The sequence below is a fragment of the Bos taurus genome, chromosome 11 (assembly GCF_002263795.3).
Source record: "Bos taurus isolate L1 Dominette 01449 registration number 42190680 breed Hereford chromosome 11, ARS-UCD2.0, whole genome shotgun sequence".
Lineage (NCBI taxonomy): Eukaryota > Metazoa > Chordata > Mammalia > Artiodactyla > Bovidae > Bos > Bos taurus.
In genome coordinates this window covers 37,326,775-37,339,375 of record NC_037338.1, presented here as the reverse complement: position 1 = coordinate 37,339,375, position 12,601 = coordinate 37,326,775, and the positions used below count along the sequence as shown (strand labels likewise).

General features: G+C 44.9%; 1 protein-coding gene and 1 non-coding gene across 11 annotated transcripts in view; one reads left to right on the top strand and one right to left on the bottom strand.

Annotated features, from left to right (window-relative positions):
* SPTBN1 (spectrin beta, non-erythrocytic 1) overlaps positions 1-12,601 on the bottom strand; it is a 213,086-nt gene that overhangs the window by 49,744 nt on the left and 150,741 nt on the right. For all 10 annotated transcript variants that reach the window (XM_005212632.3, XM_059891290.1, XM_024998775.2 and 7 more), the window contains 4 exons: positions 7,734-7,907; positions 3,887-3,978; positions 2,373-2,453; positions 1,900-2,015 (listed from right to left, as the gene is read on the bottom strand). In XM_005212632.3, the coding sequence (XP_005212689.1) occupies positions 1,900-2,015; positions 2,373-2,453; positions 3,887-3,978; positions 7,734-7,907 (463 nt within the window). The remainder of the gene's footprint in view (positions 1-1,899; positions 2,016-2,372; positions 2,454-3,886; positions 3,979-7,733; positions 7,908-12,601) is intronic.
* Positions 9,210-9,279, top strand: MIR2296 (microRNA mir-2296). The gene has a single exon (NR_031090.1). It is a non-coding gene; the product is annotated as a microRNA mir-2296 (primary transcript).

The following is a 12,601-nucleotide window of genomic DNA, read 5'->3' as shown; positions in this document are numbered from 1 at the left end:
AGGTGGCCAGTCTTTGGGGTATGGCAATGATGGAGGTACTCAGTTCAGGATACACCGAGGAGAGAACACATGGAACGCTCTTTGCTGACACAGTGGGCTCTTTTCTCAATGTGCATTCACTTGTGCACCTCCACTGCTGCCAGGAGGATAGAAGTGGATAGGGTTGTTTCTCTTAAAGACAAGACCACCGGGGCACAGGGTGGGAAAGCTCCCTGCCCAGGATCACTGAGGCAGCCAATAGAAGAGGGGGCCACAGCTACTCTTCCCACTCCAGGGCCCCCGTGACCAACTCCTGTGTCTGGCTCTGTCAATGTGGGCCCCACGGAGTCAGAACTGGAGGAAGGTCAGGGAAAAAGTGCCGGCCCTGGCCCTGTGTATAATTTAATAAACACAAAATGGGAAATGACTGGAAAGGAGTGAGCAGGCAAGACCTTTTTAAACTTGTTTACAATTGTATTTAAACGGATGCTCTCTGGGACACTGGGCAACTAACAATAGCTAGGGACAAATAATAATCAAGATCAAAACCACAGGATGAATGACAGCAACTGCTTTTTTTAGCTCCTTGTCTTCAAATGACCTGGGGAACATCAATCCCCTTTTCATAGTGGGTGGTGATTAGAAAGATCAACTAATGAGCAAGTTATTAAATTTTTTATCACAGTGATTTCAAAAAAAGATTGTTTATCTCAGCATCTATGGCTCAGGGAGGATGTCTTTCCACAGTAAGGCAGGGGTTAAGTACAAAGATTTATCACAGCCAAAGGAATTTTAGTTTTGTGTTTATATTGAGAAATCACTTAACGGGCTGGCACAAAGATAATTTTATCTCAGCTTCCTGCAGTAAACCTATCAGGGAATCTGATGCACTGGAAAATAGCAAGAAGCCTGCCTGGCAGCCTCATGACCTCGATCTGCCCTTGGGGAGTTTAACTTCCTGTTCTATATTTGTAAGAACTTTAAACTTTCACTCACAAACAGCTTTTTCTCAGTATCTGCTCACAGCTGAGAGCATCTAAAAAGCTCCATCCCTACAAACAAATCCTTTTGCATTTTGAATACTTCTCCAAACGAGAAAACATTATGATAGCTCATGTTAAGATGAAGCCTACAATTAGGATTTTGTTAATAAAGGAGTTACAGCCCATTGGATTGCCCCACACAGGTCTGCTCTGTGTCGTCCACAGTCAGTCTCTGAGGTTCTGCTGCAGGGATCTGTGGGGCAGAGAGAGGCTGGTTCTGTGCAGAGTAAGGTGCTGTGCCACCAAGCAGCGGGCCACAAGGAGGGACTGCGTGTTACTCTTTCTGCCACCCACAGGCTCCTGGTGCACTGTCCTCATTTAAGTTCTTCTTACCCAGAAGCAAATACTGCGCAGTCTGCTAAGGAGGCTCCTAAACCTTCCTGCCCTCAGGCCAAACCACGCTCTTGCCCCAGTGGGCCGACTATCAGTCAACCAACAAGTGCGGAGAGCCTGCTCACGCCCTCTTCCTTAAACACAGAGGCTAAGCACCTATGGTGACTCCCCACTGCCTACTGAATAACCTCGAAAAACTGTTACCTGATGGGCCCCCACTCATCTTTCTGGTTGTATTTTTCCTACTGCTAAGCTAATACTACCCGCAATGAACTGTTAGTCCCCTGTTATACCTTCCTCTTTCTTGGTTCCTCTGCTCATATAAATCCCTCTGCCTACCATGACCTCTCCTTTGGAACATGTTTAAATCATACTCACCTTTCAAAGCCTTTTCAGGTATAATCCTTTACACAAATCCTCAAGTAATTCATAGACCAACATTAAGCTCCTCTTCCTTAGATAATTCCCAAAGCACACGGTGCCCGTAAACAAACCAACATGAAGCAGATTTTTTATTTACTCCTCTTACCCCTCGACTCCTTACCTTCGGGGTCCAAGAGTTTAGTGAGGCCAAGGTGTTGCTCTGCCAGGTTAAAGGCGTTCTGCAGATTGTAGTGTGCATTGGATTTCTTTAGTTTGTCAAAATCTATCAAGTCAGGCCTGTGGAGAACAACAGTGGAACATAACAGAAACCGCAGCTTGAAAACACGCCATGAGACCAATGGTGTCCACTTAGGAGTAAAAACCTAGATATTATTTAATCATCAAACAATGAAACCCAAGTTTTGAATAAACAACCTCAAAGTTTATTAAGAGAACTGAAGAGAATTGGCAGACTCGTTTCCTTTGTTTGGGACACTTTACACACTCTCTCCCACTCTCAAGTAGAAGGCAGGGATTTCCACCGTGGTGCAAATCTAAGGCAACGAATGTGAAGATGGAACATCACCCCGGTTGGCTATAAAAGGGTGTCAACATTCTCCCCCCATGTGGTCAGCGTGACCGCGAAGGACTCACCGGTGTTTGTGTATCAGTGCATTGAAGGCCATGCCATCCCTCCAGCTGGTTGTGAAATTGTGAATATTGACGTTGGGGTACCTAAGAAACACAACACAAGGTAATTACCAAATAAAGTTCTGTGTTTTGCTAAATGCAGTGTTTAAAGAAAAGCCTGTTGGTACTGAGAAAATGTGAGACAGTAACGAAATAAAGACACTGAAGACAATCAAGCTGAAGCTAAGATTGCCTAAACTTCTGCTTGTTGAAAAATAAAAACAAACACATATTCACATGGCTTTCTTGGTAACTTCGACCTGTGATCTGTGTCCTCGATTGAAAACACCACGCTTACTGGTGTAAGGCAACCCTGACTAGATGCCTCCAAGGCTTCCTTGCTTCACTGGCTTTCCATGCCCCCAGCGCAGCTATGAGAAGCCTGCAAACACGATACCTGAGTGCACACATCACTTAGGGAGAGGAAGTAGCTGGGGTTACCTGTTCAAACACTCAGCTTTCCTTCTTCCTTATATCACTGAACTGGATGAAGTTTCATAAATCAAGTACCTTCCTGAAACACTTCCCTATAATGCTTACCAATAATCAATCAGCTACTCTACACTATATTGATTATTAATAACTTTTTATCCGTGGCTGATTAAAAGTTCATTCCTCACTTGATCCCCTTACTAAGCCTTACACTCTTTATGGTTTCCACAGTTATCACTGACTGATCATGCCCATTACAGTTACAACTGTCTTCCATGTAGCCCTGACCTACAAGATTAACCTGGGGGACTTCCCTGGTGGCCCAAGGGTTAGGACTTTGTCTTCCAATTCAGGGGATGTGGGTTTGATCCCTGCATCCCTGATCAGTTGGGGAGCTAAGATCTCAGATGCCTCATGGCCAGAAACTCAGAACATAAACAACAAAAGAAATATGGTAACAAATTCAATAGAAACTAAAAAAAAAAAAAAAAAAAAAAATCAACCTGGGACAAAACCAGTTCTCAGTTAGTACTTGGGAGCTTCAACAGTTTCAGTGAGCAATAAACAAGATGCAGTTCTCTAAGAAATATCTTCACTGAAATTTCAATGAAAGACTAAAAGGCAGGCAAACTCAGATAACATACAGAGATTAAGTTTGTACATTACATTTGTCCACTTAAGTTTACTGCACAAAACTTCCCAAAGCACAGAACTTAGAGGAGAAAGCCCACAACTTTTACAAATACCATGGATGAGATTTTTAAACACAGTTTCAGGGTTTTAAAATTCAAGATAAAATTCTCTCTGGAACTTCCTTAATAATCAAACAGAAGAAAAATGATTGTGCAGATGACAGGTCCAGAATATAAATCAACTCATTCCGTCCCAAGACCTAGCTGAAATGTCAACGTCTCAACCGCTTACAAGTTAACAAGACATCTCAGTGGAAGCAGTGGAAAAGATACTTGTCAACACCGATCAAGTGATGACTCTGCTAAAACTGAGTCTGGGGAGAAGCAGCCCCTAAATCCCAGGTTCATGCTCACCCAGCTGTCTTCATCTGGCACCACAAGAGCAAAGCATCCTTGGCAGATTTCTTCTCTTTGTTGTCTTCAGTTTCTACACTGATATCCTGGATCTAAGGTTTACAGAGAAATATTAGACGAACAGATATGTCAGGTCTGCATATACATAATGAGTAAACTTTAGGTCAACACCTAGCCTTGCAGAATGTCTACTCTGAGGATCAATGAAAACTGCTTTCTGAAGCCAGGGTTCCCCCTTCTTGGAAATAACGACCAGAACTAGGTTCTGTACTTTGCACAAAGAGTAAAGTGAAGACTAGTTACCTGCCATGACTTTCTAGAACCTATCAGGGGTCATTTCTACTCCCAGCATAGCCCATCTTTCTCAACCACAGGCTAGAATGGTGGCTGGTATGGTACACTTTGAATCCCAGCATACTCTATGAAAATACTGTTTTTGCACAACCAAAAATTTCCCACACCAGAGTCAGTGAGTCCTTTGTTGATGAGGACTGTGTATGCACCATTTCCTGAAAACTGACCCAAACTCTCAGAGAAACAGTGCCCTTAAATGCTGTGCTTCCATGCTCTGTGCTACATGGTCTGAATATTTGTGCTCCCAACTCTCATTAATTCTTATGCTCAAACCCTAATCCCCTCAAAAAAGTGATTATGAAGAGGTAGGGACTTTGGGAGTCCTGGGCCTCATGAATGGGATGCGTGCTTTATAAAAGAGGCTCCAGAGAGCTTCCTAGAGCCCTCCACCAAGTGAGGACACAAAGAGAAGTCTGTGACCTATAAGTGGGCTGTCCTTTGACCTTGCTGGTACTCTAGTCCCAGACTTCCAGCCTCCAGAACCGTAAACAATAAATGTCTATTGCTTGGAAGCCACCCAGCCTGAGGCACTCTGTTTAGCAACCTGAACGGACTAAGACAGCCTATATTCGTAAGGTACTCATAGTCTGCTGAATCTCAACAGGACGTAGAGCCTGGTCTACTAGGACCAAAGTCAGACTTCCTAGGTTTGAATCCAGGTTCCCTCACATACTTCGTGTCCTTGAGTGAGTTCCTCGGCTTCCCCACTGAGGAGTGGCTATCTCAGGGCACTGCTGTGCACTTGAAGAAATGCAAAATATGGAGAGCTGGGCTCTTAGTAAGGAAACCTACATGTCAGCTCTTTGGATCACGGGCTGCCTACCAGTTATGTGATTTTTAGACAAATGCTCTGAATGCTCTTCTGTCTTCAGTTTTCTTGACTATACTAATAAAATGTGGAACGGAGTGCAGGAAAATGGTCTCAGCCTAGAAGGCCATCCATTCTCTCTCAGTTCTAACCATTCCAAGTTTTCCAGTCCTGGCCCCTGTCAAAGGTCTTTCCATCTAATCTAGAAACATACCCCAGAATTCTTTTTAGGAAAAAGAGGTAGGAAGAGGATAAAACAGAGACATGTGTAAGATTAAAAAGTTAGAAACTTTCAACTAGGAAAAACACCTAGAAATTGAAATTATTACGCTTCTAAAAAAATTCTCCAAGAGAAGTCTTGAGTTTGCATAAATTCTAAACTACAAAGAGTATGCAAGAGTAACCCTCGCTCAAGGGGTAAAACGCAGACTTACTAGGAAAGCAGGTGGAATTTTACACATTAACCTCCATCAGCTTTCCTCTATTTCAGGAATGTAATCTGTTTTCAGACTTGGTCATTCAGAAACAGAACCTACCCTTCTGAAATGAAGACATCTCCCTATGTGGACTAAGCAAACTCAAAGACCTTTATTCCAGTTTCTCACATCATCTTTTACTCTCTTTTAAAGGGAAAGCAGCATAAAACCTGTCAGTCACCATTGGTATTTAATGCACACCTGATACACACATCAGGGCTGGCCACACCTTGGGGGCTCCTGGACACATACACACACACACACACACACACACAGGTAATATAAGACGAGATTGTACATTCAGGAGCTGGGGGGTGGTGGGGAGAGAGGTCTCTGCAAATACGTGGGGAAGCCTCACAGAGGAGGCAGAATGTTAGCTAGGCCTTGGCTGGGGAGGAGTCAGTAAGTGTTTGCAGAACAGGGGATGGATTGATAAAACTGCTTCAGGAGGCAGGGGCATGGCAGACACCAATCCCCACAGGCCGCGCAGTGACACAAGCCTGTGTTTCTTTCCTTAGAGGAAAGGGAGAAAGTACGTATTGGCATTTACAGGTTTAAGCACAGAAAAAGGCAAGCTGGCCAGAAATTAATTAGTCAGTGACTCAACCCAATTCACAACCCAAGGGCTGTGGGCACCAACCTGCTGTCAAGGGAGGCCATTGTCAGGATGCCCTTCCACGCTCTGATTACAGGCCAAAGGCAAGAGAAACAGAACTTCTTACTCCAGGGAATTGAGGCAAGGCCCAAGGAGGGCCTGCTCAGTTCACCTCTGTTGGCCTAAGGCCAAGAGCAGTGATCAGTGAATTTAATGGTGTTCACTCTATTTTCAAATCATTCAGGAACCAAACAACAGAAACCTATAGAAGAGTTCTGTTTGCAAAATAAAGTCACTCCATTAATAATGTCATCTTCAACAATGGTTCCTGGCCTCAGTTCAGTTCCGTTCAGACCCATTTAATCAGAAGCACTGGGGGCTGGAACCTGGGAACCTGAGTGAGTAAAAAGCCTTCCCAAGAAGTCAGATGATCTATCGGTCCAGGCTTAGGAACCCCCCATTCAGGTTCTGAACAGCTCTGGTTTAGACCCCTAGCCTCCTTCCACATACCCACCCATACCACTAAGCTATAGCCCAATCCCAAGGGAAGCGAGAAGGAAAGCGACGGGTTAGAGGGTGATTTCAGCATTTTAGTAAGAATATAAAGGGAGGCATGCGGTCGCAAAGAGTCGGACACGACTGAGCGACTGAACTGAACTGAAATGAACTGAATAATGTGATTTCTGTTGTGGCTCTTTGTTGGTGAGCTTTTTATTTACCTAGGGAAGAAAAAATCAATCAAGCATCATCAGAGGGGCTTAACGAAGAGGGAAGACACAGAAAACAGACTCTGAGAAGAGAGAACTGTTAGAACTTTTGTTTGCAAAGTAACCTGATGCTAGGTAAGAAGCGTTTCCTGCGTTTCAGATTTTAATTGAAAAGCAGAAGCATGAAGCAACAGCCTGGAGAAAGAACCAGTCATCAGGCCGGAGGTGCCACACAGACAGGAAAGGCTGAGCTCTCTCCTTAGGGGTCAGAAGCAAGCGTGGCAGCCCTGACTGGCCTCGTGATCCTTGCAAGGCTCCTCCCTCCCCTCACAAAGTGAAGCAAATTGACAGAATGACCTTGAGAGTGTTTCTATACTTATAACCTTACCCCTGGGTATAACAAACCCATAAAATCGTCAGTTCAAACGAGCATAAGGCTTCTGCACACTCCCCTGAAAACTGCTTCCTTACACCCAAAGGAGAATGAGAAGGTGAAAACAGAACCCACACAGATGTCACAATCCTATGCAGCTTAGCCTAAAATATTCTGCAATGCATACCATGATCTGTTGAAGTTCAGATAGTCTACCAATAGTAACCTAGCGTTGACCACACCTATACACCTCTACTCCTGAAAGCTGAGTAGCAGACACCAGTGGTGGGCTGAGACTAGGCCCAGAAACCCCCTTAACTGCCAAGAGAGTCGAGACTTTCAGGAGCAGCAAAACTGAGGGAGGAGATAGCAGCTGCCACATGCCCAGAGGGCAGCCGAATGTGATGTGCAGCACACCTGACTCTGAGATGCCATTTCCACCTGGTCCTTCTGGTCGCCCTGGAAGGGGAGCCCAGTTTTGCAGGGATGCTCACACTCGGCAGGGAGGCCCGGTGGCCAGGCCGAGTCCCTTACCTGGAAGCGCAGGATGATGGTCCAGATGAGGCCGAGGGTCAGCCGGTGGTTTCCATCCACGATGTCGTGGGACCCCATGTTCTCAAGATGGACTCTCTGCTCCTTCAGGAACTGAAGGGCCTTGTCCACATTCTCCAGACAGTGGATGCGCATTCGTCCCTTGGTGGGTTTAGGCTAAAACAGAAGAGCAGAAGGTAGAAACAGATCATCCAGGAGGGCAGAAATCAGCTCAGAGCTACAGTCCAGAGAGTTCACATAGTCCCATTCACGCAGTGCTCTCCAACCCACACCAAAATGTTAAAAAAATATATGTTCATTCAGTATTTATCTAATACTAAGAAAGAGAAAAAGAGAAGTTTACTTAAGGGATGGTAACCGATCACCCTTCAGAGGTTTGTTTTATCATGGAAGCGACATAATTTACGTAAGCATGGAAGCTGGAAGTTCAGAGAAAAAGGAGCCCAATTTTCACAAAGAATTTCATAGCTAGCACTGCCATCCATGGAATTTTTGCAGATGCATGGCAGAACACCGCTGAGGATTTTCTGGCTGCTTTAAATGTAAAAATAGGTTTGCCACCTGCTGGTTTGGGTTGTTTCCTGAAGTTTGCTCAAAATGAGAAAGGGAGGACATGCTATAAAATCAGGAGAATTTTCAAGTGGTGGTTTGTGAGGATGATGGAGGGGGTTGAGTAAAAGGGTGTGACTTGCTGAAAAGTTAAAGGAAAGAAAATACAACAGTGGTCTAATTGGAATGCCCCAAAATGTCTGTTCCTTTTATTTAGTTATATTAAAGTCCAAAAAAGGCCCTTTCAAGGTGAATATTTTAAATAAACAAAGCAATAGATAAAGATACACACTCAAAAATCTTCAATGGGTCACTATCACCTCCTGTGTGTCTAGAGCAAGCTCACGCTTCCACTGCCTGGCTCCACCCTTCCTACCCCTCTTTTCACCCATAACTCCCCCCTCTATGGAAGCTGCACCTCGAGCTGATCTCACAAGCCCACAAAGCTGCCACCAGGTTGCACATACCCATCCTGGCTCAGAGATGTCCCTGATCTGGCTGCCATCCTCTCTCCCGAGACATCTCATCATACCCCACCCACCTTTCGAGGTTCAGGTCAAGGCACATCTTTCCTGCTAGAAGTCATTTCCAACCACTTCAACTGTCACAGGACCCCCTTCCCCCCAAACCCATACATTTATGGTCTGGACCACAGGGTTCAGGAACTCATCACATATCTTACATTTTTGCTGTTACTCACATGTACTGTTACTACTTTTAACCCGACTACTGGCTTGGGAGCATGGACTATGCTTTATACTCACAACTTACATTCCTGGAATGTCAGGAATGCTAGGATCCGTGATTCATGTTAGGTCAAGTGACAACGGCACAGCAAATCAAGCTATCTGGGAGGTAAGAAAAAGGTCTGATCTCAGATGTCCATAAAAAGGGGTGGACTCCATCTAAGGTTCCTACAGTGAGCCCCCGTTCTCCTCCTGTCAAGGTGGACAACTGAGGTTCCTGCTGAAACTGGACCGAAGTCGAGGGGTGTGGACTCACTGCCTCCAAGAAAGCGTGTGAATTCTGGGGGGAGGGCTCCTGGCATTCTTCAGGGCTGTTCTGAGGCCTCTTCCTCTTCGCGGCCTGTGCCCTGACCAGCGAGCCCATGACCACACAGTGCAGGTTGGGCCTGGAGTTGCAGAGTGGCAAGGATGCAAATGTTGTGCTAACTGTGGCAGATAGTCTCCCAAGTCTGCCTCTGACTGGCCAGAAAAGGTTTCATATAGTCTCCCAAGTCCGCCTCTGACTGGCCAGAAAAGGTTTCATCCTAACTCATTGTGAGAGAAACAGTGTGGGTGGAATTAGCGTTTGTAAAGTCAACTTGTGTACACGTCAAGTGAAAGTATTCATCACTCAGCCAGTGTCTGACTTTGTGACCCCATGGACTGCAGCCCACCAGGCTCCTCTGTCCATGTGATTCATCAGGCAAGAAGACTGGAGTGGGTCGCCATGCCCTCCTCCAGGGGATCTTCCCAACCCGAGGATCGAACCCACGTCTCCCACATTGCAGGCAGATTCTTTAGGGTCTGAGCCACCAAGATCAGGACTCCCAAAACAGAGGTCGCCCACATGACAAACTTAAGTCAGCCTGCACTGGAGAGAAAGGCCTGTCAAGGAGCCTGAACACAAAGGGTCACTCTCTTGGGAAGAGAGCTCCACCGCTGCTTGTGAGGCAGCACTGCCCCATCCATGGACTATGTCCCCTTGAATAAAAGACATCAAACTCTCTACCACACCGTTTTAGTTCTGTCATCTGACAGAATCTGAGCAGCAATATAGGGAATACGTTGGGGGCTGTCAGGACCTTCTCAGGCTGCTCCAGGCCTAACTACAGTTCTTTTTGACCTGATCTTGAAGAACAACCTCAAACACGCAGGAGACCCCTCAAGCCTCTGTTCTCTCCTACAAAATCCCAGTGGACTGCATGTTCATTTCCATATGAATATGGGGTGCAGGGGTGTGGGAGGTACGGGAGGGGTCCAAATGCTTTCCTGCAGGTTGGAAAAGTGTCAAGTGGCAGGGACCCCGCACTGATGCTGACTGGCCATGCCAGGTGGGGGCTGAGGATGGTTCACCCTGACCCAAATGCAACGCAAGTTCCTGTTAACACCAGCCATCAGAAACACTACTGCATGGAACACAAGGGAAGGAACTGAAATAAAGATGGCAGAGAAACCTCTTTGGTTGGGTAAATGATTAGACTTCTTAGTTAAAAAAACAAACCTCACCCATTTCCAAAAGTCGAGGAAATGGAAAACTTTCAGGAGACCCCTCACCCCACTTTGGTTTTATTTTTTTGCAATTCTTCCAAAAATCAAACCAAGATTTGGGCAGGGGTTGATACTCTGCTTTTCTCTCTCTAAAGTTGTTTTATTTTTAATTTTCCTACTGCTCCTGGCCATTACATCTTTTAAAACATGAAACACGAACAAACCAGATCCATGAATATGCTTCTGCTGGGCAATTCAGTATAGATGCTGCTGCTCTTGTTAAAATATCCACAATTTAAGTTACAGTTTCCCCACTTTCTAGCAAATTGGCACCTTGTTTCTCAACTTTTACCTCTAACATGAGGATAATATCGGTAATAATCTCAAACAGCTGCTCCATAAATGAAATGGTGAACTAATCATTATGGTGTTCTCAAATCCACAAAATGGATCTACAAACAGAGGCACCTCAAGGATTTTCCTCCCAACAATTCTTCTTAAAGTTGTTGGGGGGGGCGGGGGGAGCATGCCCCACCTGAATTTCAAATTGTTTAGAAATAACACACTTCTCTGTAGACAAACAAGAAATGTTCAGGGTCTAGATAGAACTCTCCCACTGAGAGCCAGAGAAGTTGATACACATCAGTTGAAAGACAAATTTAATACCAGATTGGAATGTGCCCCCAAACAGTGGTAATGATATTATTCTTCTAATCCTGACACCCTAAATGGTACTCTACAGGAATAAAAGGAAATGGTGGTAGAGAAAACTTATGACTAGCTGGTATCTGGAGGGAAGAGGAGATGGAAGGAGGGAGGGGCAAGGATGCGAAGATACCCAAACCTCGACACTTGGGGTGTCTAGACATAGTAAGACCTCTGCAATTCAAAGCGTATTAGGAAACAAGGTTAGAAAGCATGATTTACAGAGATAGCTTAAATATTACTATTATGCTGTGCAGCTAGTAATTCAAGCTAGGTTAACTGTTAGGCAGTGAAAGTTGCTTCATCGCCTCACTGCACCTCTCTCCATGTTTTTCAAACACTTTCCCACATTTCATCTTAATTGAAACTCACTCAGCTTCAGTGGCACATGAATCTCCTTTAAACCAAAAGAACAAACCAGATGTGGCAAGGTTAGATGATACAGGAGGAGAAGTAGGAATTAAGACTAAAACTCAAGAATAGCAACTCCTAAGATGTGTTCAGAGACGGTCTCTGAAGTGTTTTGATGCTTTAAATGGTATTTGGGCAGGTTTAGGGAGAATCATCACAGGGAATTAATTTAGAAGGGTTAATAATGATTGCACAGACCTACACGCAGAAACATATATTAGGTCATGAAAACAGCAAAGCTCTCAATATCTAACAATTCTTAGCTGCCATTTTCTGGGCGACTGGGTTAACCTGTTAGGTGGTTTCTATCTTATCACATTTAATCTTCACACTAACACTACACAGTAATAACAATTATTATTCTTGTCATTGTACAGATGAGAACACATCTGTTTAGAGGGGTGGTGAGGTGATGGCATGGCTGGCTGGTGTGGTGAGCTGGGATTCCATAATGTGCCCCCTTCAGGCTACACCGGGAACCAAGTGCAGTACAAACACATTAGTATGTGAAAGGAAATAACGAGGCTTGGGTCCCGATCTGGCAGACAGTTTTCCTTTTTTTTTCCAGAAGAGCTATTTTTATTTTATTCAACTTCCACCTTCTCAAAAGAAAGAAGAGATAACAATGGAGAAAACTGAACACAAAGGATCTGGGGGAGGGGCGCATCTCTCAGTAATAAACACTTTCTGAAGCCTCACCCCAAGAATGGCTCTTTCTGCCAGGAAGAGAAACCTTCCCTGTCTTGTCTCCATTAATTATTGTCAAATTCCCAGTGTGACTAAGGTCCGTTCCCACCGCAACATGCACATTTCTGTCTTCTGCTGTCCTTTCTGATGGGGCAGTTTGAGATGCCATGAATGTGGAGTCAAGGATCAATACCAGACTCGCGTGCAACTCAAACAAAGGGGGGTGCGCTGCAGGCCTGGGTTCCTCTGAGGAAATGCCTGTATTTATGGCTCCTCCTTTAAATC